This window comes from Dromiciops gliroides, chromosome 2 (genome assembly GCF_019393635.1).
Source record: "Dromiciops gliroides isolate mDroGli1 chromosome 2, mDroGli1.pri, whole genome shotgun sequence".
Taxonomy (NCBI): Eukaryota; Metazoa; Chordata; class Mammalia; order Microbiotheria; family Microbiotheriidae; genus Dromiciops; species Dromiciops gliroides.
Genome location: NC_057862.1, coordinates 374836496 through 374864183, shown reverse-complemented (window position 1 = coordinate 374864183; position 27688 = coordinate 374836496). Strand labels below are relative to the sequence as shown.

Sequence of the window (27688 nt, the reverse complement as noted above, 5' to 3'; positions counted from 1 at the left end):
TTATCCCATCCTGATGAAAAAAGACATTTCTGTACATCCCACTGAGCAAAACAGAATAGCAAGTTAAGAGGAGACCCAAGATGGCGGCCCCCATGGGAGAAAGTCAAGAGTGGGGGAACATGTGTCACGCACGGGTCATTTGCCTCCGTCGCAGCAGCGGGACTCGGCGCGCTGTAGCGCCTGCTGAAGCCAGAGAACTCGGCGTGCCTACGTGCGCGCGCGTCGGTGTCTGCGTGAGTCCTTCAGTGGTCCGAGAGTGCGCACATGCGCCGTAGCTTTCTCCCTCTAACAGTTCCTCCCATCCTTCCTCATCTCGTGGGAGGGTGTTCTGGGCGGAGGTGGAAGGAGGGGGAAGGGTGGAAGGGTGCGGCAGCGTGGCGGCGTGCAGGGCGGGGGCGCGCATGCGCGCTGATGCGCCGAGGCGGGTGCAGCGCGGGGCAGGGGGGGTAGTGGTGAAAAGCTGCCTGGGCCAGTGCGCGAGCCAGTCTGTCCTTCTGCCCGCCGGGAGCAGCGCGTGAGGCCGTGTCCGCTGATAGACCCGCCCGGCTCCTTCCTCGATTCGGCTCGTGCCCGTGCCCCGCGGAGCAGCGACCCCCGACCCTGCTTAAGGCCGGCCGGGATGGGAGTGCAGGTGGAGACTATCTCCCCCGGAGACGGTGAGTAGCCCGGGCTGGGGCAGGTCCCCCCTCACCCCTCTCCCTCCGCCTGCCCCTCGCTCACCCTATCTATCCCCTCTGTCTCCTCAGGGCGCACCTTCCCCAAGCGCGGCCAGACCTGCGTGGTGCACTACACGGGTGAGTGCGGGCCCCTGCGCCCGGCGGGGGAGGGGGAGGTCTGTAGGTGGTTTAAGGGCCTGAGGGAGGGCGAAGGGGGCTTTGTGAGGGGAGCCCGGGAGGATCCTGAGGGGATTGGGGGGGCGGGGATGCCCTGGGGTAAAGCTTATGGGCGAGGGAGGGGGTGTCTGTGGGGGCGGAATGGGGCCCTTGGGGCAGCCGGTGGATGAATGGGGCTCTGTGGGAGGGGCCTGGAAAAGGGGTATGCGTGTGAGGCTGAAATGAGTCTTTGTGGGCGAGATTTATGGGTTGGGGGTGTCTGGGGTTTGGTGAATGGGGGCCCCTGGAATTAGAGTGCTGAAGGGATTCTGGCATCTACCAATGACTCCTTGCAGATCGAGATCTGTTTGGGATTTATTTTTTGTTGGTTTTTTTTTTCCTTCTCCTATTTCTTTAGATCTAGTCTCCACCTGTACTTGGTCCCCTGAAGGGAATGAGGCGGGAGGGGGAAAGTGCGTTCTGTCTCTACCACCGCCCACCCACCCGTTAACAATTAACATTTGTGTATCTGAAAGGCTTTAGATTCTTACCAAGTAGTTCTTGGAAAAATAAAGTTCTCTATCCCATTGGAAATACTGCTAGCTTTCCATCCATGGTGCTGACCCATATATGGTGATCCTGGCCTGATTTGGCTCTTCCTATCATAAAATGTGGTGTGCAGTCTAAATGGGTCAGTGGTGTGTCCTTTACTTAATGCCTTGTTGTATCTTTCTGTGCTGCCACATATATATATATATATATATATATATATATATATATATATATATATATATATATATCATAGTTTCCATTGAATTCCAAGGTTTCCCAGTAAAGAATAAAACTTTAATGAGGAAATTTTAACAGAGAGGTACTTTATTCCCTATGAGGATTCAGAATTTTTTGTGTTGTCTCAAAAATAGCAGTGACCATTTTGCAAATTGTTTTGCAACTCTCCTTTTCCCCTTGCTACCTCCTGCTCCTGAATAACTGATAACTCTTCCCCCCTCCATTCTCCCTTTCTAAAGAAATAAGGATGGTGGGGAGCGGTCTCTTGATCAGTGGGCCTCAAGCTGCCTCTTTCCAAGTCTTAGTGCTTGAGTTCTTTTCCGGCACTGCACTGGGTGGGTCTATTTCCTTGGGGGCCTTAGAGTGTTTTCCCATCCAAGCCTCTTTAGTCATGGATTAGCTTCCTACAGAGGAAGTGAGATGGGATTTGCTCTTTCTCCTTGTTTCTCTGTTTTGCTGTTTCCAAATCAAAATTTTACTGTACCATCGAGTTTGAACCACAGCCACTTGGCACTCAGCCCCTGAAGGTGGAGACTTCATCTGTCAGATCAGAAGATCACTCTAATGGTCTCTCTAATCTCATTTGATTGAATCCTGGTGTGACATCTCTCTCTCTCTCTCAGTCTCTATACTGTTGCTTCCAAATCTGCACTACCTGAAATTCATCTGCTAGTGTTCAAGTCACTATATCCAAATAATAATTTTGTATTATGTTATTTTTTAATACTACGTTGATTTCACCATATGCAGCAGTTAAACTGTTTGGTGAGGAAAACTTATTACTTTGCTCCTATTTGATTTTCTGAGGCAGAAAAAGAATACTAATATTTTCAGTTCCTTAGATTGAGAGAGAGAGAGCAGGATGGGTGTAGCTACAATTACTTAGATATGAATAATTGGGTATCCTCCCCCATCTTATCAGGAAATAGTTGGCAATAATAGTAATTCTTATAGAGGAAGCTCTTCTAACTCCTGTCCAGGATTTTGAGCAGATTCATTTGTTTGGGGGCAGGGAGGGAATGACTTGTGGTATCAGAATGAAGAAATGTTTCCCTTTTCTGTTTTTTCTTTACCTGGAAGTGGACTTTAGAAGAAAAAAAACTAGAACCTAATCAGAATATCTGAAAGGAAACTATTTCAGAAATTTTCAATGAGGAAAATGTGCTTTGTGTTCCATACTTTTACTTTTCCTATACATGGTGCTAAATTAAAAATTTTTCATCTCCTAAGAAACCATTGCAGAATCACCAAATTTGAGAATTACAAAGAATATTAGAGCTCATTTACCAAACATTTTTAATTTTTGCAGATGAGGAAAGTGTGTCCCAGAGAGGTTGTTTGACTTAAGATTACACAAAAAATTAGTGGCAAAAAAATGACTAGAACCTAGTCATCTTGTTTTCAGTTCAGTAGTCTTTCTACTATAATACGCTATCAAATAATGCCAGCTGTTTTTACCCATTGACTTGTGTCCCAAGTCTTATCTACTAGACACATAGGTCAATATTGATATAAGGAATATAGTAGGAGATGTTTGTTCTGTCAGGATAAGAGGAAGCATAAATGTGGGTATAACCAAATTTCACTAATGCCCTATTTGAAATGGCACCACATGTATGTAGCATTTTCATAAGAGAACAGATTGCTACAGGACCTAGAATACCATCAGATCCCTACTGTGTCTTTTCTCTGTAGCTGTATTTTCCTCCTGGGTTGTACTCACCCCCACATCCACAGAATAAAAACCAAAACTGCTCAGCAGTAAGACCCCAATGTGTGTATGTACACGAATACAAAAGCTTTCTTTTTATTCCATTTTTGATAAGCTATACAAAAACACAGCAGTTATAAGCCATCTCTGCCTCATGCACACTAGAATAAGCTGTTCTTGCTTTCTCAATGGGCATTGTTCCAATGGTTATTTACCACCAGCCTCACAGGAATAACCTGTTTAAGACTTGTGTCTTTTTAAGCTTGAGGATGGGGGTGGAAGGGTGGGGTAGGGGAGATTACTGTCTGATGTGAATGTTTTATACTATTCATTGGTGGTGGAGAAATTATGGTGGGATGTGGAGATTATACATGTTCTTATACACTTCTTGGAACAAAAAAACTCTACGAAGTTCTTGTACATAATTGCTGGCAGGAAATCTACATGCTCCTCAAGGAAAATACAGAATGGATGAAATGTTGAATATAGTTTCAAGCCACTTCAGCCTCTTTTTGAAGTACCCTGAGGGAGAGTTAAAACCACTTCTCTACCAGGCACATTGTAGCATCCCCAAATATCACAGTGCCTGGCACCTAGTTAACATTTAATAAATACTTACTGACTGAACAGGCATTTACAGTTTAGTTTAGGAGGAGGTAAAACTATAACATACTAAGTGCCTTGAGCCCTAAATAGGTTATCTCCCCATCTGCATTATTAGAAGAGTCTCTAACCCTCACACTTGAACATGTTCTGACATATTGTGCTTTTTGTTCACAAAAACTAGTCTGCCATTATGAGAGCAGTATAGAGTTGATGTATTTTTTTTTTATCATTTCATAAAGCAACCATTTTTTATTTGTTGTGCAGTGCAAATCCTTCTAACTTCATGGAGAGCGCTGACTATGATATTCAGAAGACCTAGGTTCAAATCCTACCTGGGATGTTTACTTTGGGACCTTGGGCAAGTTACTTAACTTCTTTGGACCTCAGTTTCTTCATCAGTGAAAGGGAATGGGACCAGATGGGCCACTGAGGTCTCTTTCAGCTCTAGATCTGTGATCCTGTGACATTTCTGCCCCCCTCATTGCCTAAGTTAAATAATCTATGACCTTAATTGCATTAAGTAGAATATGAAGTAATTGTTAGTAACACTGACATCCCCTGAAAATGCAACTATCTTTTTCTCCTGTCTTTCACATATACAACACTGTCTTTGTTTTTCTGCTCTCTTCCTGTTCTCCTTCAAATCCAAGAGCACAAGCACTTAAAATAATTGGTGAATTCTTACTAAGGCCCATAGAGGTGAGGCAATGGCCCACACAGTGAGTTAGTGTTCTAGCTAGAACAAGAATCCAGGTTTCCTGATATTTTTTTTCCTCCTCTTAAGTCAGAGAAGTTGTGATTTGACCAATTACAGTACTAGAATTGGAGCTAGAATCTGATTAATAAATCTACATAAAGTGTTACTAGATATTGTTAGATGCTATCTTAGCTTTGGGGGTGAGGGGATGGTCACTAGTCTATGAACTCTGTGACAAAACTTGTTGGGACCTAGACAGCCCTTGCACCTAGGCCAGTATTTTGGAATGATCTTTGTTATACTTAAAGTTGGAGAGGGGGAGGTCTCCAATATTCTACACCCAAAATCTTTAGGCATTCCTTTGGCTTTTTGAGTTTTATTAGTTCTTGTCTACTGAACACCAAATGGTAACTATCAACCAAGGCATCCATCCTAGTATGATTTTGCCAGTCTACATATAGTTATATTCTTGAATCACAATGTTACCAGTCTTCTGTATCATTCTTCCATGAGGTAGCAGGTTTCTAACTGATATTTTAATTACTTTCAGTGAGAAGATGAGTTTTCTTAGAGCAGAGGTTCTTAACTTTTTTGTGTCAGTCTAGTGAAGCCTTATAGACCCATTCTTGGAACGTTTTTAAATGCATAAAATGCATAGGATTACAAAGAAAATATTGTTTAAAACGTGTTCACAGAACCCAGCTTAAGATCTTCTGAGTTTAGAAATTTTGTTTTATTTCAGAAGGGTTAGAGGTTTTGTTTAATTCACAAGCTCAATAGGTTGCAGCATTGTTCTTATATTGGAATGCTGAGAATTTTTTAGTGGTTTCCATACCAACCTGGCTTTTCATGACTTGGAGGTAGATACTTTACCATACCAACCTGGTTGTTTAATCTGAGTAAGAAACCAATCTTTCCTTGTCTTTGGAGGATAGAATCACTATGCAGAGCAGATAGATGTCCAGTCTTGGAACCATTGAGACTTAAGTATTGACTTTCAATTATACTGCTTGTGTAATCATGGACAAGTCAAATCTCAGTGCCTCAAGCAACTCTCTTAAGACCCTAAGTTGTAGAACAGTTGTCAGTCGGCAACATTATCACATAGGAGTTCCCTTCACAGATAAAATCATAGGTAAGCTTTTTTAAAATCCCTATCTTTTAGCCGTCAGCCACAATTTCCTCCCACCTAACCTTTTACCGGAGCAACCCACTGAAATACTTCGTTTTTGTGTGGCTAAATACGTACTTCATCAGTATGGATAGTCCCCTCCTACCATCATAGATGATTTTCATAGGTGTCACTGGGCCGACAAATTCTGTATAATGGAGCAAACCTGGGGATGAGTTTTTGCAAATTTAGCTGAGCTGGTTCTTGGATGACAGGCATCCAGATAATACACAAATGAGTCAAGAGATTGTGATCTACTGGTATGGCCTTCAAGAATCTTGGGTCTCTTCTATTGAGATATAGGATTAAGATGTTAGTTGGTGCTGGGAGGGGAGCCATTGTGGCCAAATTTACTGTTAATGTTTACCTTTTTATTTTTTCTCCTTCCTTTGTTTAGTTCCTGGTAAGGGTGCTTCTAAGCCACAAAGTAGACATACATTGTAAGGAGGGAGAAGCAATAAAGAGCTCAGATGTTGGAAAGAACTACTAAAATAATTATCTGTATTTTAAAAGCACAAATCTTGGATTCAGATATCCTCTGCAAGTCTAAATGCCTCTTCTAAGGGTACAAAGAGGATTGACAATATCTTGCATTAAGACTATCTGTTCTTTAAAAGGCCATCATATATCATCTTGTTTTAGTACCTACAGAAACTATTATAAATTAGGGGCCCTTAAAGCATCTCTGCATTGCAGTAGGTGACTTATACACTATGCATACCTCTCAAAATACGCAATCTCAGCAAAGGTATGATGTTTGTCTTGCAGTTCACTTTTCAGAGATACCTCCTTTTATTTGGCTTGTATGTGTGTTTTTCAAGTTGGGGAATGATTTTAATGTTTGAGAAACTGGAGAATGGTTCATTCAGAGGGCAAATGTTTTAGATCATCCTACTTCGCTAGTCCTAGTAATGGGGGGGGGGTGCTATGCCTGGGAGCTTTAGGCAAACTTGCGTGTTCTATCATAAGCCTCTGGTGCAGGCTGCCAACTGTGGCAAAGACCTGGCAAGTATATGCTGTCTGTAGTCCTAGAAGCAGAGCCAAATACTATTGAGATAATGTTTGCTATCAGATCTCTGAGATCTCTAAGCTAAGGACAAGGTTGTCTTTTCCCAAATGCTTCCTGTAAATATGCAGGGTTTTTTCCATTAGTAGTAAAGTATGCAGATAGTAATCTTTGTCAGATGGGGAAATGTGTTAATGGAGTTAAAACACCAAAAGTTACATAGCTATATTTTTTAATATGAATAATGATTTATGTTTGTAGTATTTTTTGTTGTTCCGTTCTGTTTGACTCTTCATGAACCCATTTGGGATTTTCTTGGCAAAGATACTAGAGTGATTTGCCATTTTACAGATGAGGAAACTGAGGCAAACAGTGACTTGCTTGGGGTCACATAGCTAGTAAGTGTCTAAGGCCAGATTGAACTCAGGAAAATGGCATGGGGCCATGAGTTTAGAGCTGTGTAAAAAAAAAAAAGTATACAGATTTAGGCCAACTCCTTCATTTTACAAATAAGGAAAACCGAGGCCCAGAAAGATTGTAGCTTACCAAGAGTCACAAAACTAATGAATGACATTGATAGAATTTGAGCCTAGGCCCTCTGACTCTAAATGCAGTGTTATTTCTACTAACTATATCATGCTGCCTTCTGAGATAAACACAAGGAAGTCACCTCTACTTTGAGAAAGTAATAGTATGGCCAAGATGGCAGAAGAAAGACGGTAACTTTCCAGACCTCTCCCCATGATCTTTCCAAATAGCTCCAAATAATGCCATAAGAGAAAGCAATAGTGTTTGGATTATTGTACTTTTAAGCAATACATGTTTTAATGCTTAGTCAAAGAGAAGGATGCTTTAAGAGACTAATAAAGCTACAAATGCCTAGGATTTAAAAGAAAGGTATAAATTATCACCTAGAAGCCATATAGGATGAAAGATACATTTTATGTATGTATATGTATATATATATATATTACACATACGCATGCATACATACACACACAGAAGAAGATAATCTGATAGAAATGAATTGAATTGTGTAGACAGCTATCTTATAGCTGTTTAACAAGTACCTACAAAAACTTTCCCTTTTTTCTGATAGGGTAATTTTTACTATGAGATAGCTATAGTTTTTAATATAACCACTTTGGTTTTAAGTAAAAGAAAACCCCTTGTTTTTCTTAAATGCAGAAATCCTTTCTTTCATTTAATTTATGAGATTATGTTGGAATTAGAGGAAATTTCTCCATGTACTGGGATGAAAATGAAATTTAATGCCATTGAAAACTGCTTTTCTAAGTAACACCTTTTTTCTTAGTCCTGTCTACTAAACATATCTTATTTTCTGTAGTTTGAACAAAGTAACACTAGCACTATGTAACCATTTCCTCAAGTGAAATCCTGGCCTAGTTAGCCCACTTCCTTTTGGTTTCTTCTCTTTGCCAGTATCTCATGATACATAGTTAAGTCATAAAGAAGAGGGGATTACGGTTTTAGAGAAAGAGATTGGGTCCCTTCCCCTTCACTCCCTAGGGGACATGAGTAAAATGTCTTCCCCACCAGAACAGCTGAACCAACGTTAGGAGAGAACAAGAACAGGTTTCTATCAGCTGCTTGGTGGTGATACTGAACTTTGGGCTTCTTTTTAACAGTGCTGTTTGTGACCTTTGTCCTTTCCCTAGATTGCTTTCCACTTTTAGTCTAAAATCCTATTTTTCTCTTTAGTTTTCGATGATTTAGAAATAGAAGCTCTCCATTGAGCATTAGGTTATGTATTATAGGAGTGAACTTCACCGTTCCCAGAATTCCACTAACCATATAAGGGAAGATGGTGATGCCCAACCAGTCTTTTTAAAAAATGAAGTTTATTTTAATAAAATATAACAATATATTTACTTAGTATCTATAGCATGTTGAGGATTTTGCTAAGTTCTCTATAATGGGATGTAGAATTATAAGGAGTAGTTTTTGATGTTAGATTGCTTACAACATAGTCAAAAAGAGAAACTTGAAATGTGTAGAGCAGTAAAGCATATAATTAATATTCTGCACTTGTATAGCTACATCTAGAATGTCGTGTTTGGGTGCCATATTATATGAAGAATATTCACACGTCCAGAATAAGGTGTCCAGGATGGAAAGCATTCTAGCAGCTACCACAAATAAATGGTTGAAGGAGTGATCGGTGTCTTCAGTAGTTAAAACTATCCAAGTAAGTAATGAGTCACTGAAGGTCTTCAAAGAGAGAGAGCTAAGGATTATTTGAGATCCTCAAGGAGAGAAATTAGCCCGAGATGATCACTTGGAAATATAAATAGTATTTATGTTTCAGGTAGGCATTGAAGTAGATAGCCTGGAGGTGATTTAAACGGTAAGATTCTATGTTACCTTTTTTTCCCCCATAAAAGTATTTTATTGTTGTCTTTTTTTTTTTTTGCGGGGCAATGAGGGTTAAGTGACTTGCCCAGGGTCACACAGCTAGTAAGTGTCAAGTGTCTGAGGTTGGATTTGAACTCAGGTCCTCCTGAATCCAGGGCTGATGCTTTATCCACTGCACCACCTAGCTGCCCCATGTTGTCTTTTTTTAAAGCACAAAATCAGCAAATTAATTCATCAGAAATTCACACGGTAATTGAAGTAATGAATTTTCTTACTGAGGCTTTAGCAAAAAGTAGCTAAAATTTCCCTTGTAGTGATTATTGGTGTCAGAACAGTGACTGGTAATGCTTCATTTATGTTTCCTTCATAGTATGTATATGGTTTCTCTAGTGATATATGGAATTAACTTACATCTGGTTAGTCTATTAGAAGGCACTCTCTAGAACAAGGATTCCTTACTCGTAGCTTGATAACAATTGCTGGAAGAGCCCCTATTATATTTCCTTCCATTTCATCAACAAATTTTTGGAATCTACTTAAGGATTTGCAGAATTCTTTAATAAGGTTTGCTGTATGTATTTGATGAATCAAATATCTGGTCTTACATATTTTCTAAACCTTTTCTCCTTGTAAATTTCCCACTCCAGCCAGACTTGCCTGTTAACATAACTTCAATACAGTCTTCTTTATATACAGGAAATGCCTCCTTCTTCTTTACATATATCCATATCTTTCCTTTTATTTTAGAGTTACCTTAGTTTCTTTTCCCCTCATAAGAACCTTCTTAACCACTGTCATCCACTGATCTCTCTCCTATGATTGTACAGGCACTCATTTTTCATTTTCATACCACCTTGTACAAATTTGTCCTTATTACTTAATTCTTGATCATGTCTTTCAGGTAGTCCAATAATTCTTAAATTATTTCCTTGACCTATTTTCCAGGTGAGTTGTTTTTCCAATGAGAAAGTTCACAATCTTTTTTTTTTTTTCATTCTCTTGATTTGGTTTTATTGGTTCTTTTTTCCTTTCTTCTTCTTTTTTTTTTTTTTTAAGGGCAATGAGGGTTAAGTGACTTGCCCAGAGTCACACAGCTAGTGTCAAGTGTTCGAGGCCAGATTTGAACTCAGGTCCTCCTGAATCCAGGGCCGGTGCTTTATCCACTGCGCTACCTAGCTGCCCCAGTTTTATTGTTTCTAATTTTTAAGGAATTGTTTTATTGAATTTTTGTACTTCCTTTTAATCTTTCTGTCACCTAAGTAACTTTCTCTAGACAGATTCTTTTTTGTTATTTCCTCATTTTCCCAGCCTATTTCTTGACCTTTAACTTAATGTTGAAGTTGAACTCTGCTCCAGGGGTGGAGAGAACACTGTCCCAAGTTTCACATTTTCTGTGTTGCTGTTTTCAGAGTGAATTCTGGAGGTCTTAAGTTTTCAGTTCTTCCAAGGCTGTGATCTAAGGAGAGGTGTCATCACTGCTCTCCTGGCCTGGTTCTGGTCTGTGAGCCACTACAAGTACTTCTTTCTATCCTAGAACTGTGACCAGGATCCCTGCTCCCCTGCAGCTGTACACTGTAGCCCTGAGACTCTGACCCAAAACTGTGTATGGGCAATGCTGCAGAGTCCTGAACCCAGGTCCAGAAAGTGTCCCCTGTAGTCTCTTGACCAGTTGTCCAACCCCTTTACCATCTCTGGGCTAAGAATTCTGGAAGTTGTATTGCTAGGGTTTCAGTCACTCCGGTGTCTGCTCCCCTCCCTCCCTGAACCCAGTGAGACAAACCCTTCCTACTGACCTTCTGAGTTATCTTGAGCTAGAAATTGTTTCATCCTGTCCAGTTGGTTCTGCTGTTCCAGAATTAGTTTGGAGGTGTTATTTAAAGTTTGGAAGGGAATGTGGGAGAGCTCAAATGAGTGCCATCTTGGTTCTGCCCCCTTAATACTTAATTCTTGAACTGTAACTTTGAATGTGTCTTTCTTGCCTTCCTTTAAGGTAAGGGACATATTTTTTTATTCCCCTTGTGGGGACCAATTTTTAATTGGGGAGTGTTAGCTAAGCGGCTCGCCACAATATTGGGGCAAGGAAGGAGACTGGCAGCCTCCCTTGAAACAGAACAGGATTTATTTTAACAAGAACGAACTTAAAAAAAAAAAAAACAACACAAACAGGATCAGTAGGATCAAAGGAAAGGAAATAAAATGGGGAAAGGGAAATTATATAACCTGGAAAATACCACCACCCAGGAATCAGCTGAGAATACACAGCAGAGCTCCTGTCGCCTTCCAGCTTACAGCGAGAATGCCGGACCAAAAAAAAAAACCTCCCTTCTCCCAGTACCCTCACAGAGTCCCCAGCCAATTGGATGGCTACTCTTGACAGTCACATGACTGTCCTCACTAGGCTTCCAATCATAATTTTGCCAGGCTCATGTAGGCGTGGGCGAGTGGTGATGACCTGAGGTGCCAGCGCCATGGCAACGGCTACAGCCAGTGGGTAGATCACCATGCGGTTTGCAGAGCCCCAGGCCCATGCGGGCCGAGGCATAAAAACCTCAAATAATAATTAATTCTTTACACCCTACAACTTCAAGTGTAGGTTGCTCTAGTTGCAGGCAAGGTACTCAGTAAAGATCTGCTAAATAAATTATAAACCCAGAAATGTACTAAAGTTTTAGATGCTCAGTTCTTGAATTCATAGAATGTTAGATCTGAGAGTGACCTTAGAATGTACAATTTTAGAATCAAGAATCATAGACTGAGTCTTGCCTGGAAGAGGCTTTAAAGATGATCTTGTTCAGCCTGCTTTCTGAAATCTCTTAAACAGTACTTTCAGTGTGTTTTATTAAGCTGTAATTGGTTATAAGATGCGTTACTCTGATATGTTTCCATTTTAGTTTTGCCATGTCTCATGTTGTAAGACTTTCAAGAACAAGAGACATCACTTCTGTTTTCCTTCTAACACCTTGCAAGACTGGGTATTTTACTTTGTGTGTACTGGCTTAAGATTTATATTCAGGTGCTAGTTGTGATGGATTTGCATAGTAGAATAGTTCACTTTGCAATAAAACTAAAATAATAATGTTGTGGGGCAGCCAGGTGGCATAGTGGACAGAACACTGACCCTATAGTCAGGAGGGAAAGTCACTTAATCCCAATTGCCTCAAAACATCCTGGGCCATCTCCAGTTATCCTGATGTATATCTTCCCACTGGACCCAGGTGGCTCTGGAAGAGACAGTGAGGCTGGTGACTTTGCATAGCGCTCACTGCAAGTCATGACATCACCCTGATGGTCCTCTTCAAGAACAAAGGACAGACAACAACAACAAATTAAAATGTGTTTTTATTCGTTTTCTTGGAGCTCATTTATGAATTAGACCCCTCTTTGATACCTTTTAAAATATTGAGTATCTAACTATTTAGCTGGGTTCAACCCACAGAATTCAGGCAAAACTTTCTAAATCATACTCCACACAGTATGCCCAGCTAATTCAGATTCTGTTGACACAGAAATGAGCTAAAAGGCAGGGAGTGTCACATCCCATTCTCGGTGTACAACTCTGGGAACCATTAATAGATGGTGCCTCTGATAGGTGACTGTCCATCGTTTGCAAGAGGACTGGAGATTTGATACTATGCCCTATTTTTAGATGTCTGGGTTCTTTTATTTGTTCCTTTATCTAAAAGTGATAGTGAGTCTTGGCAAATAGATGCTGTACCCTTGGGACTTCATGTGCTAATTTAATTCAGTTTTGAGTTAGGAGTCATTGGCTATGAATTTACTTTGGGTGAACTTTTTTCTTTTCTCTCCTTGTATTACTTGTCCATTTATTTGCATATGCTTCAGGCTTTAGTGATCAGAACTCCCAGTGGGATGCTGCTATTTATCGTTTTTTTTTTCCATTACTCCTAGTACTCCATTAGCAGAATCATCCATATTCTCATCTCTGGCTTCCCTCACTTCCTATTTTGTTAAGGTCCAGACTTTCTGGCTACTGTGATAAAGCATTAGATTGATTTTTAACATTTTTTCCCCCCTACACCTTTTTAGAAGTGCTCTGTGTGGTAGGTAAGTGATGGTGGTGGTAATAGCAGTATTTTCCTTCATCTCAACACAAATTTGTGGTAGTCTCATGTGTTCCTGGGAACCTAATTACAGCATATGACTTTTAAGAGGTGCATTAGTATATCTGTTTTAGTATTCTCAGAAATATTGTCATCTGAGAACCATGTTGGGTTTTTTCTGAAATAAATTAGCATGTATAGTACTGTTAATAATTATACTTCAAAGATGATTGGGGTGGGGAAGAACTTATTATTCCGCTTTTTAATGATCTCTTTGAGGGTGGGAATTTTTTTCAGAAATCTGTTTGCTCTGATTAGCTAGCATCAGATCCTGGAGGAGTTGGTTTTGCTTTTTTTTTTTTTTTGCTTGAATTTCTTCTGAACTCTGTTGTTTTTGAATTTGCTTTCTCAGAGTTCTCTCTAATTGGAAATTAAATTCTGTTTCTTTGAGACAATTATTCTTTGTGATAAGTTGAGTTCCCGAGAATCTCTTCTTAGGAGAGAGGATCCCAATAATAATTGGGATCCTTTGCATAGTATTTCACAGTTATTAGAGATCAAGAAATCATGGTGAACTCTCTTATTTTACAGCTGAAGATAAGAGACTTAGACAAGGGAAGTGACTTTAAGGTCATTCAATTAGTCATGAACCGAGGTGGATTTGAACTCAAGTTTTCTGACTCTGTCTAGTGCTTTTTCCATTATAAGATGCTCCCTGGTGAAGTTTATCACTTAATCTTTTCTATCTTCAAGAAAAATTCATTTTCCCTACTAAATAAAATAAGTAAGAGAAGTAGGGCACAAACAGGTTTTATTGTTTCTCTGAATAGGTCCAGGGTTAGTTCCTACTTTCCCCCAAAAAAATTTCTAGGAATTTAAAGTAGCCACAAGTTAGGATGCTTTGTTACATTAGTAAGGTACCATTGGTGAAAGTCTAGGTTACATTTTGCTTTGCATTATCCCACAGTGCTGAATGGGCTTTCTTCTTTGTTGTGTGGAGAAATAACCTGGTATGGTAAAGGAAGTTGGATAGATTGCTTATTCAGTAAGTTTTGTAGTAATAAAAAGTCTCCTGAATGGTAAATGCGTGCAGGTAGAGAATCTAATTGTTCTTCTGGTTCAGATATCACTTCAAAAGAGACATTTTACCATTTCCCTGAAACTTTTTATCATCAGGCTTCTGACCAAGTGAATACTGATGGGACAGTTTCTAGATATAGTATGGGGGGGGGGCAGGGCAATGAGGGTTAAGTGACTTGCCCAGGGTCACACAGCTAATAAGTGTCATGTGTCTGAGGCCAGATTTGAACTCAGGTCCTCCTGAATCCAGGGCTGGTGCTTTATCCACTGCATTACCTAGCTGCCCCTCTAGATATAGTATTGAATGGAAGGTCCCTCTTCTTTACTATATTCTCTTGTGTCGAAGGATAGGGCACAGTGATTAGCACAGAGAAGCATCTGAAATATCCCTGGGGAAAAGTCTTCTAGTAAGCTTCCATTCTTCTATATTAAAGACTGATAAAAGTCAACAAATCAAGTCAGCAAGCTTTTATTAAGTACTTACTATGTGGCAGACACTGTGCTAAGGATCAAATTACAAAGAAAGCCAAGTCCCCTTGCCTTGAGGAGCTTGCATTCGAATAGGGGAAGACAACAAACACATAAAGAGAAGTGAAATGGTAGAAGGTAGTACCAAAGGGGCATGTCTGGAGTGTCATAAGCAGGGCTGAGAAAGGAATGAAAATTGGCTCTCCTGAATCTTTCCTTTAAATGGTGGTTCTGGGAGGAACTTAACAATGAGAGAAGTAAGCAGAGGGATGGTACAGGTTGGGAAGGCAGCTGAGGTTATCACAACAGTCATTGTAAAGTAGATGATGTTTTACTATTCCCATTTTGCAGATGAAACTTGGGTTCAAAGAGAAAGTGTTGCCTAACACTCTAAGACCAGAAGCAGAATTTTAACCCAATAAACAGTAACCTGTCTATTGTACTTGATTTATCTTGCTTGGTCAATATTTCCTAAATAACACATATGCCTTGCTTTTTAGGAATGCTTGAAGATGGGAAAAAGTTTGATTCCTCCCGTGACAGAAATAAGCCCTTCAAGTTTGTGATGGGCAAGCAGGAGGTGATTCGAGGCTGGGAAGAAGGAGTTGCCCAGGTGTGTTTATGTTCGTGTGTGTGTGTGTGTGTGTGTGTGTGTGTGTGTGTTTATGTTTTTATTAATTTTTTTGTAATAAAGTTTTTTTATTTTTTTTCCCGTTACATGTAAAGATAGTTCTCAACTTTTGTTTATACAAGCTTTCCAATTTCAGATTTTTCTCCCTTCCTCCCCCCTCCCCAAGACAGCAGGTAATCTGATATATATATACATGCATAATAACATTAAACATTTCTGCGTAGTCATGTTATAAGAGAAAAATCAGAGCAATGATGAAAAATCTCAAAATAGAAAAACAACAGCACCAAAGACAAAAGAAATAGTGTGGTTCATTCAGCATCTATTCTCCACAGTTCTTTTTTTTTCCTGGATTTGGAGATCCTCTTCTGTCATGAGTTCCCTGGAACTCTTCTGTACCATTGCATTGGTGAGAAGAATATAGTCCATCACAGTAGATCAGTGTGTTTATGTTCTTGATGTTGTTCCTAAACATACAATGTCTTTAACTCTTCTGAAGACTACAACCACAGCAAAAGGCCTTTCCTTTTAAAATTTGTATGGGTCGGGGCAGCTAGGTGGCGCAGCGGATAAAGCACCGGCCCTGGATTCAGGAGTACCTGAGTTCAAATCCGGCCTCAGACACTTGACACTTACTAGCTGTGTGACCCTGGGCAAGTCACTTAACCCCCATTGCCCTGCAAAAAAAAAAATTTGTATGGATCTTCCTTTCCTATGGTGTTGTGCCCAGTAAGTGTTGGGACTCAACACTGGATAGCAGCAAGCTCATGATCTTAATTAGGATATATCTTTTGATCCTCAGGAATGTTTGCATGTGCTTTCTTGGCTTGTTGATCCTGATCTGACTTTAGTAGCCTATGGTCTAAGATGTTAGTATTCAGATTTACTCAGTAAAGAGTTAAAATCTACTTACCCAAAGAAATGAAGAATTAGCTAGGAAAGAGAGGAGGTCATAGGTTCAAATTTTTAGAGCTAGAGGGAACTTCAGAGCCAATCTAGTCTAACTAACTTCATTTTATGGGCCAGAAGTTCAGACTTGGGGAATCATTTGTCATGGGTCTTATTTTTTATTTTCCAAGTATATACATAAAACTCTATTTCTCCTAAACCATGTTGCTAATTAATCTTAAAATATAGTGCTCTAGATTCTTAATATGAAGGATTTTTAGGAAAACTTGGCCAAGAATCATGCTACATGAAATGATGGAGAAGGATTGTGATTTGCAGCTGTGAAATCATAGATGAACCAAAGTATAATGAGCTTAACTTCCAAGAATCTTTAAACTTTTCACGTTTTTTTCTACTCTTATCTAGGGAGAATCTTAGACAATTTCCCTTCTTGAGCTTTACTTAATTCTTTTAATTATTCATTTGACTTTAGTCATGCTCCACAAAATCCTTCTCCAGTTTCTCATGACAGAGAGATGACCCTGGATGCTTGAAGACTATGCCAGTGGAATAATAGTTCTGGCAAATTTTTACCATTCAATAAAGGCTTCAAGTATACCCCTGACAGTAGACTGAGTTCTGGCTGATTGTGGACAGGCATATTATACACAAGGCCAAACCACTTGGTGGCTTTTCTCCCCCTGTAGCAATCCATAAAATTTTGATCATTTCTTATGTGTACATACAATTTTGCTCTTCCTTTGTAATTAAGGTCTGACATTCCCTTTCTGTTGTGATGTGATTCACTACCAGTCATCTCTTATGTCTATAGTGAATCATAGAATCATAGATTTGGAGCTGAATGGGACCTTGGGGACATCATGTCCACCCCCCTCATTTTACAGGTGAGGAAAAAGAGGTTGTGACTCTAGCCCAGGGCCACACAGCTATACAAATCTTTGAGACAGGATTTGAAATTGTCTTCCAGCACTCTACCCACCCACCTCCCAATAGAATATAGACATGGAGCAATATTGTGGTGTGATAGAACAGATTCTGGACTTGGAGTCAGAAGATCTGTTTTAATCATAGCCCACAGTTTTGTGACTCTGGACAAGTAACCTGACCTCTTTCAGTTTCCACCTTCCCATTATACTCTAACGGGAGTATGATAGTTGTACTAATTACCTTTCCGGGTTGTGAAGAAATCCACTTTCCCATGTGTTTCCACTATTGTCACAGGGTATGTAGTGTGTAATACTATTTCATTACTACTTATAATCTTTGGTTTGGAATATCTCAAAGTGATAGTGCTGGAGGAGATACCAGGATTGCAACTCACAGAAATTTGGGGACAATTATAATATTGTCTCTAATAATTATAAGGAAAGGGCAGATCCAAGGTCATTGGATTGAAGTTGCAAGAGACAAATTTAGGCTTGGTGTTGGGGAAGAAACTTCTTCACAATTAGAGCTGTCAAAAAATGGAATAGGAAGGGTTGCTTCTCACTGGAAGGCTTTAAGCAGAAGCTGAAAGACATCCTGTTGGGTTATATTATACATACTTGGGGTCCTTTTGCATTGGGATTGCTGCTGAGATCCTTTCCAACTCTAAAATTCTTTGATTCTACTTCATAAAGGAGGGATGGAGGAAGAAAAGAACTGAGACTGATCATGATTGTGAAGCCACACTTTCAACTCTAATTTCCTTCTTCTCTACCTATACTAGTTAATAGTTTTATTAAACTCTTCTACACAGTGTCTCTTTAAGGCTAAATGGGGAAGATAGTTTCAGATCTCTACTTGAGCAAGATTCTTGGGAACTTCATTGCTTTTTGACATTGCATGCCTGTTACTCCTTTCCTGATTAGAGTAAGATTTTAGCTTCTGTCAGAAGCAAGAACTCTGTTCAAATTAGTAACTAAGTTATAGAGATAAAGCTTCAGTCTAGTTCTTCCTCAAATTTGGTAAGGGGGCTTGCAATAGAGATAATGTGGGACTTCCAGTGCCAAGATGGCGGACTGAGGATGTAACCCTCTGAAGCTTTCCCAGATTTCTTCTCCAAACTAATATATATAAAACTACCTCTGAATCATTCCAGAGCAGGGAAGCAGCCTACCACTCTGTCAGGAAAGGTCTGTCTTACCTGGGTGGGAGGAAAGTTAGGTCCAAGAGAAGCAGAAGCTTCTGGGCTCACAGCAGGAAGACTAAAGCAGGGCTCCGAGCTTGAGGCAGTCCACCAGTGAGGCCCTACCCACCTGCACACCAGCAGCCCCCTAGCCAAGTGAGCAGTCTGGGCAGCATAGCAGGGACTCTCACCAGGCACCCCATACCTAGCACAGACTATCAGGGACCAGTAGTTGACAACTACTGTTGACCAGTAGTGAAACCCTGCCCAAGACTGGTCAACAGCAAGGTCCCACCCCTGGGGCTTACCAGCAGAAAGACTCTTTTTTTCCAAAGCAAATCAGCAACAGGGGACTCTAACCCTCCAGCAGATCTGTAACAAAATTATCCTTCCAGGGATTGCTAGCACAGTGACTCTTCTTACCATAGCAACTCAGCAGCAGGGCCCCCACACTTGGAAGATTTATAATAAAATTACTCCTCTAGGGCCTGCTAACAGAGAGGCCCTGTTAACAGAGCAACCCAGCAGTAGAGCACCACTTCTGGGCAGAGCAGCAACAAGATCACTCCTCCAGAAAGACTTTTACAATCCAGCAGCAGGATACCACCCCTAGAGAAGGCCCGCCCACACCCAGGGGAGGCCAGAAGGGAGGACTAATCTCCCATTACCAGTTAGAAGAAAAGCTTACTCTACAGAGAAAGCAAGTGTCTAAGTCCTGAAGCCCAGTGAAAGCCACCAATAAGACCCAGTCAGAGCTTCTGCACAAAAACTTGGGACAATGCAGGAATAGCACCAACTCTCACATAAAAACACATAAATAAGCAAAAAAACCCAAGCTGGACTAAAAAGAAACACGCTTGACTATTGAGAGTTAATTATGGTGATAGGGAATATCAAGGCATAAACTTAGAGCAAGACAGTAGCAAAAATGGCTACTGGTGAAGCTTCAAACAAAAATGTAAATTGGTCTCAGGCCTAAAAAGAATTCCTAGAAGAGCTTAAGAAGGACTTTAAAAAGCAAATTAAGGGGGCAGCTAGGTGGTGTAGTGGATAAAACACTGGCCTTGGATTCAGGAGGACCTGAGTTCAAATCTGGCCTCAGACACTTGACGCTTACCAGCTGTGTGACCTTGGGCAAGTCACTTAACCCTCATTGCCCCACAAAATTTTTTTAAAAAAAGAAAGAAAGCAGAGAAGTAAAAGAAAAATTGGGGGAAAGAAATGAAAGTAACGTAAGAGAACCATGAAAAAGATATGCAAAAATTTACTGAGGAAAATAACTGCCTAAAAAAGAATTAGCTGAATGGAAAAAGAAGTATAAACGGTCACTGAAGAAAATAATTGTTTAAAAATTAGAATTGGACAAATGGAAACTAATGACTGAGACCTTAAGATATAATAAAACAAAAGTAAAAAAAAAATAGAAGAAAATGTGAAATTTCTCATTTGAAAAACAACTAACCTAGAAAATAGATCCAGGAAAGATAATATAAAAATTATTGGGCTACCTGAAAGCCATGATTTAAAAACAAACCTTAGACAATATCTTTCAAGAAATTATCAGCAGCAGCTAGGTGGCTCAGTGGATAAACCACCAGCCCTGGATTCAGGAGGACCTGAGTTCAAATCTGGCCTCAGACACTTGACACTTACTAGTTGTGTGATCCTGGGCAAGTCACTTAACCCTTATTGCCCCACAAAAAAGAAATTATCGAAGAAAAATGACATGATATATTAGAACCAGAGGGCAAAAGAGAAATTGAAAGAATTCACTGATCACCACCTGAAAGGTATCCCAAAATGAAAACTCTCAGGGACATCATAGCCAAATTTCAGAGCTCACAGATCAAGGAGAAAGTATTGCAAGCAGCCAAAAAGAAACAGTTCAAATATAGTAGAGCTACAGTCAGAATTACATAGGATTTGGCAGCTTCCACATTACAGAACTGCAGGGCTTGGAATATGATATAATGAAAGGCAGAGTTCAGTTTACAACCAAGAATCACCAACCCAGAAAAATTGAATGTAATCTTTCAGGGGAAAAAATAGATATTTAATGAAATAGAGGACTTTCAGGCATTTCTGATTTAAAGGCCAGTGTTGAATAAAAAACTTGACCTCCAAATACAAGACTTTAAGGGAAACATAAAAAGGTTAAAAAAAAACAAGAAAGAAAAACTATAAGAAACTCAACAAGGTTAAACTCTTTATATTTCTATATGACAAGATAATTTTAAGAGCAGTTAGGAGTATATGTAGACAGGATGTGGTTATAAGGTGACATTGATGGGATAACCCCCCAAAAACAAAGGGGTAAGAAAGAAATCGCATGGAAGAAGGAGGGGGGAAATTGTCCCACAAAAAAGGCACGAATGAACTATTATAATGGAGGGAAAGACAGCGGTGGGGAGGTGGCAGGCAAAGATTAAACCTTATTCAGCAAAGTTGGCTCAAAGAGCCATATACACTCAGTTGGATATAGAATTCTATCTTGCCCTATAAGGAAGTTAAAAAAAGGGGACAGGGACAATAGAAGGGGGAGGGGGGACTGATACAAGGGAGGGGATATTGGGGAAGGTGGTGATCATAAGTAAAACACTTGTGAGGAGGGGTAAGAATGGGGAGGATAAACAGGTGGAAAATAGCATGGAGGGAAATAAACAGTCATCATAACTATAAATGTGATTGAGTTGAAGTCACTCATTAAATGGAAGCAGATAGCAGAGTGGATTAAAAACCAAAATCCTACAATATGTTGTTTACAAGAAACACATTTGAAGCAGAGATAAACACAGGGTAAATATAAGGGGCTAGAATAGAATGTATTATGCTTCAGCTAAAGCAAAGAAAGCAGGGGTAGCAATCATGATCTCAGAGCAAAAGCAAAAATAGATCTGGTTAAGAGATAAAGAAGGAAACTAAACTATCTTGCTGAAAGGTTTAAAGACAATGACAATGATGAGACAATATATCAAAATTTATGGGACGCAGCCAAAGCAGTATTTATGGGAAAATTTATATCCCTAACTGCTTACATCAATAAAATAGAGAAAAAGCAGATCAATGAATTAGGCATGCAACTAAAAAAAAAACTAGAAAATGAACAAATTGAAAATCCCCAACTAAACACCAAATTGGAAATCATGAAAAATCAAAGGAGAGATTAATAAAATTGAAAGTAAGAAAACCATTGAATTAATAAATAAAACTAGAAGATGGTTTTATGGGGAAAAAAACAATAAAATAGATAAAACCATTGGTTAATTTGATAAAAAAAGGAAAGAAAATCATGTTGCTAGTATTAAGAGAAAATTAAATCCCAATGCTGTATAAATTATTTGAGAAAATAAGTGGAGTCCTACTAAATTCCTTTTATGAAGCAAATATGGTGCTGATACCCAAACCTGAAAGAAGAGCCAAAACAAAAAAAAATTATAGACTAATCTCCCTAATGAATATTGCAGAAAATTTTTTAAATAAAATACTAGCAAAAAGATAACAGCAATACATCACAAAGATCATACAGTATTTTATACCAGGAATTCAGAGCTGCTTCAGTATTAGGAAAACTATCAGCATAATTGACCATAACAATAACAGAACCAACAGAAATCATAGAATTATCTCAATAGATGCAGAAAAGGCCTTTGACAAAACACAGCACCCTTTCCTATTAAAAACATTAGAGAGGGGCATCTGGGTGGGCACAGTGGGTAAAGCACCGGCCCTGGATTCAGGAGGACCTGAGTTCAAATCCGGCCTCAGACACTTGACACTTACTAGCTGTGTGACCCTGGGCAAGTCACATAACCCTCATTGCTCCACAAAAAATAAATAAATAAATGAAACCACTAGAGAGCATAGGAATAAAAGGAGCTTACCTTAAAATGATAAGTACTATTTATCTAAAACCATCAACAAGCATTATCTGTAATGAGAATAAACTAGAAGCCTTCCCAATATGATTAGGGTGAAGCAAGGGTGCCCATTATCACCTCTATTATTTAATATTGTCCTAGAAATAGTAGTAAGAGAAAAAAAATAGAGGAATTAGAATAAGTAATGAGGAAACAAAACTATCACTCTTTACAGATTATATGATGTTATACTTAGAAAACCCTAGAGAATCAACTAAAAAACTACTTGAAATTATTAATAACTTTAGCAAAATTGCAGGATATGAAATAAACCCACATAAATCATCAGCATTTCTATATATTATCAACAAAGTCCAGCAACAACAGGTAGAAAGATAAATTCCATTTAAAATAACTGTGGACATTATAAAATACTTGGGAGTCTACATGCCAAGACAAACCCAGGAACTATATGACCAGAATTATAAAACACTTCACACAGATAAAGTCAGATCTAAACAATTGGGAAAATACTAATTGCTCATGGGTAGGCCAAGAAAACATAATAAAAATGGCAGTCCTACCTAAGTTAATTTATTTAGTACTATACCAATCAAACTATCAAAAAAATGTTTTATAGAGCTAGAAAATGTAATAACAAGTCATCTGGAAAAACAAAAGCTAAAAGACATCAAAGGAATCAATGAAAAAATAAAAACCATGAAAAAGGGTGGTCTAGCAGTACCAGATCTCAAATTGTATTATAAAGTGGTAATTATCCGAACAACCTGTTCCTGGCTAAAAAACAGAGGTGGATCAGTGGAATAGAATAGGTAGAAATTATACTGTAGTAAATAACTAGTAATTAGTATATGAAAAACCCAAATATCCAAGCTTTTAGAACAAAAACTCATTTGATGAAAACTGCTGGGAAAACTATATGGCAGAAACTAGATATAGACTGACATTTCACACTGTATACTAAAATAAGGTCAAAATGGGTATGTGATTTATACATAAAGGGTGATACCTTAAGCAAATTGAGAGCATGGAATCATTTATCTGTCAGATTTATGGACAGAGGAAGAATTTAGGACCAAAGAAGACCAAAAGAGCAAAGAGCAAAACAAAATGTAAAATAGATCATTTAAATTAGAGTTTTTGCACAAACAAAACTAATGTAACCAATATTATAAGGGAAGCAGAAAACTGGAAAAGAATTTTTGAAACAAGTATCTCTGATAAAGGCCTCATTTCTCAATTATATAGAGAACTGAGTCAAATTTATAAAAATGCAAGTCATTTCCCAATTGATAATGGTCAAAGGATATGAACAGGCAGTTTTCAGACAAATCAAATCTATCTGTAGTCATATGAAAAAATGTTATAGATCAAATGCGAGTTAAATTAAAGCAACTCTGAGGTATCACTTCATACCTATCAGGGTGGCAAATGTAAAGATAATGTGCTAGGAGCAGGGTGAGAATTTTACAGATCTAATGTCCATGCCACCTAGATTAGGTAGGCAGGTTAGCCATGAGGTAATTACTGGGGAGCTATGTACAAAATTGCATTGGCAGTAGGTGTCCTGAATCAAGTAACTAAGCAGGCAGTGCTGTGATTCAAGGAAGAAGCTTCATGCTATTGGTGGAAGCCAAGTCTGGAATATTGGGAGACCAGTTCAGCATAAAAAGTAGCGTGAGTGAGAAATCATTTGGACCAGCAAGCAAAGTAGGGACTGGACAGTTGCTGAATTGATAGTTATATTTTCTCTATGGGCTCTGGTGGGTTTGCTGCTTTTGCCCCTTCATTGCCTGAAAGGTGACATCGGGTCTTGAACGTATAGTAAAAACCCAATATTTGTAATCATTATACACATGATATTTAAATAATTACCTTTTCTAGTAGTAACAAAGTCTCTTTTCTATAGTGATAACTCTCTTTACCAAAAAGAACAGCCTAGGAAGATACAAAATCTTCTATATTCTGAAAACAAGGAAATCCTGGCATTCAGTTATCTAAAAATGGCCTACAGCATGATTTAATTTAACTTCGTACTGTAATTTGAAAAAACAGCCAGATTTTTGTTCACAAGGTACATAGGTCTGGTCATTGAAAACTGCAGGTCAAAAAGTGCTGGTGTCTGTCTTCGATAAGTAGTTGTCTTAGTAGCATTAAGGTACTGTTTATTAAACTTTCTAGGGCTACAAGAGAACATCAGGGCCAGGTAGACTGCCTTCTTTGTTATATAGAGAAAGAAACTGGCCCCTAATAGCCAGTTGGTTTATCTGGACTCGTAATGATAACTCTTGTTCTTTCTTTTTTCATAGATGAGTGTGGGGCAGAGAGCAAAAATGACCATCTCTCCAGACTATGCTTATGGTACCACTGGTCACCCAGGCATCATTCCACCAAATGCTACTCTCATCTTTGATGTGGAACTTATAAAATTGGAATGACAGGAATGATTTCTTCCCCTAGCTCCCTGTTTCTTGAGTAAGTGAAATGGAGTATTTGATTTAGAGTTATTAAACTTTCTTCTCCCTCCTTCCATGTTTCCCCTTTCCTTCTTTCACCATGGTGTGATTAAGTGACTTATTCAAGTCATACAACCAGTTTGTGGCAGAATTGGAACTAAAGCCACTAATCTGCTGTTTTTTGTACTATACCAACACTAAAGTTAGACTCACCAACCTAGAGTAGTGATACTTTTTTATATACACACTAAAGTATACAGTTTCAATCATGTAAAATGACGAAAAACCTGTCTATTTCCCATCTTATCAGACTTCAAGTTTGTGGGGGTTTTACCCATATTGATTCTATCAGCTTTGGCCCTGAAGTCCTAAAACCTATAGCTCTAATTCCCGTAAAACTTGTACTTCATACAACTAATTTGCTTATTTTGCTTAATTTGCTTATGTCAATGACTTTGAGCAAAACTGGATCTGAAAAATTAATCCAGCAAGACATCCCTGGACAAAATTATGACCTGTGCCATCTTATTTTTTTTAATTGTAATTTGTTTTTATTTTCTTCTTAATGTTTATTCCTTTAACAAAAAGGAATTTCCCTTCCTGAGCCACATTAGATAACCTGTAATATATACTCTTTCCTTTCTCAAGTAGCATGAACTGGTGATGTGATGGAAAGAACTTTGTATTTGAATATAGTTTTCTGGACTAGGTTCATTGAAAGGGAAAGAACTGTTTTCATCTGATAGTTTAAATTTCATTCCACTTATTACTCATGTGATCTTGAGAAAGTCAGTTCTCTTCTTTGATCCTCAATTTCCTCATGCCTAAATTGGGGGATTAAAATAGATGATCTCTGAGGAACTTTCCAGCTCAGAGTAGTGTCATATTTAAGTGAATCCTGGTTCCTGACACCAGCTGTCCAACTGTGGCAAATCACTGGCCTTTTTTGAGCTTCAGCACTCTCAGCTATCAAGTAGGGAGAAGAAACTAAGAAACTTGTCCTGCTGACCAGGGATGTTTTGAAGAAAGGACTTTGTAATTTGGAAAGTAAACTACTTGTAACTTAAAGGGCTATGTAGATATATATTATGCTCATGAGTTTATGCTGGGAAAAAAACTGTGAACAGAGAATCAAAAGATTTAAGTTCTAACTTCTGCCATACCATTAACTGATTTGGAGACCTCTTTCGGGAACTTTCCCATAAAAAAGGGGTTAGACTTAAGTGAATCCTTGAAGGACCCTTCCAGTTCTGATATCCTGTGGTTCTGTGGCTTCACGAACTAAGAGCTAGTTGGTTACCTGACTTTCCAGTGAATAGCTGGCCAGACCAAGTGGTTGTTGATTCCTTTTCCAAGTCATTGTTAGAGAAGGACTTAGGGTGTTGTTTATTCCCTGTTATCTTCACACTGACATTTTGTGTATTGATAGGACTCTGGCTTTTCTGTTTCCAATAGATTTGACACATGGAGGAGTCCAGAGTCTCAGCTTCAAGAAGAAGAAGAATGCACATGAATTTCTATGGAGCTTTTCCCTGATATTCCACTACATTCATTGTATAAACATATACCCCGATTGAATGTGTTATCACTTGGCTTTGCTTCCAACTCCTCCTCCTTGTACATGTGTTGTCTCTAAACTATACACCGTAAACCTCAACTTGTTAAGGCATTCATCTTTTTGTTTTTGTTTTTGGGGTCTAGATTTAAATTGAAATCTTTTGGGTATAGATTTAAGATTAAGTGTATGATCAAGCATTAACAGCACACAGATGGGTTAACCTTAGAATAGGAATTATTTGGACAGAGAAAATCTTTGTCCCTTTTATTTTTTTTGGATGAAATTTATCTATTATGTATTAAAAAGGATTTTTTCTTTCTTTTTTTTTTTTTTTTTTTTTGCTGCTGCTGCTGTAAAGCCATAGCAGATCGAGGAGCTCTTGAGGGTTGACATATTCTCCATGTCAAATGATTTCCTTGGAGCATATCAGTCACCCTGTCCAAAATGAAGGTGGGGAAGGAGAAGCTGCTTCAACCACCCAACCCTCCTTCCCCTCCCCCCTCTTAACCTCTGCCTTTTGAAAGCAGATATTTTCAATGCAGTGTTGGACACGCCGCTTGGTGTCTTATCTACAGGACAACTTGGGTCAATATAAACCTACTTTGTTGATGCCTGACTTTTTTTCCCCATCCTGTGGTTTTCTAATGGATTTGGAGGACTTTTTTAATCTCCAGTAGCCATCAAAGCTCCACAACTACCTAAATTCCAAGAACTTGAATTGATTGTTAAATTGAAGGTGCTGTTTGTAGAAATTTTCAACACAATGAAAGCCCAGTCATTGTCACAGGAAATCCTTGCGTGTTCTCTACAAAAAAAAAAAATAAAACAAAAACACAAAAAAAAACAACAAAAAAAAAACTGATGCTGGTCATCACAGCTTCAACATCTCCTGTTTTTGATGCTCAGCTCCCCTACTGCTGATACCCCTACCTTCCTTCTCTCCCACTCCCACCCTTTTGCTGTCCTGTGTAGTGATTTGGTAAGAGAAACTGCCACCACCCACTCTCCCTCCACCACATATGAGTTTCAAGTTTTATTATTGCAATAAAATGCTTTATGCTGGCTTTTCTCAACTCTGTGTATTGGGTGTTCTTTTACACTCCTCCTCCCTGCCATTTGGTACATTGCTAACTTAGCACGCTAGAGCAGAAACTCTGGGGGAGGGAGGTTTTACAGTTCTCTCCAACCGAAGTCGAGTTAAATAAGAGATGACAGCAATGAAATGTCTTAACTGAAACTTGGTGGGTTTTGTTGTTTTTTTTTTTGGAGAGTTTATGATAGGTTTGCCTCCGGATCTTCACTTGGGTTATATTTTATGTGGTATAGAGACACTGATAGTGTGAGTGTTTAGGCTGTTTGGCTTCTGACAAAT

At 39.0% G+C, this 27688-nt stretch overlaps 1 protein-coding gene across 1 annotated transcript; it reads left to right on the top strand.

Moving 5' to 3' along the window:
• The first annotated feature begins 411 nt into the window (after nt 1-411).
• On the top strand, nt 412-27389 carry FKBP1A (FKBP prolyl isomerase 1A). Its single transcript, XM_043985462.1, has 5 exons — nt 412-656; nt 747-794; nt 15278-15390; nt 24612-24777; nt 26214-27389. The coding sequence occupies exons 1-4, from the start codon at nt 620-622 to the stop codon at nt 24738-24740; spliced, it is 327 nt and encodes a 108-aa protein (XP_043841397.1). The 5' UTR covers nt 412-619; the 3' UTR covers nt 24741-24777; nt 26214-27389.
• Nucleotides 27390-27688: the final 299 nt, after the last annotated feature.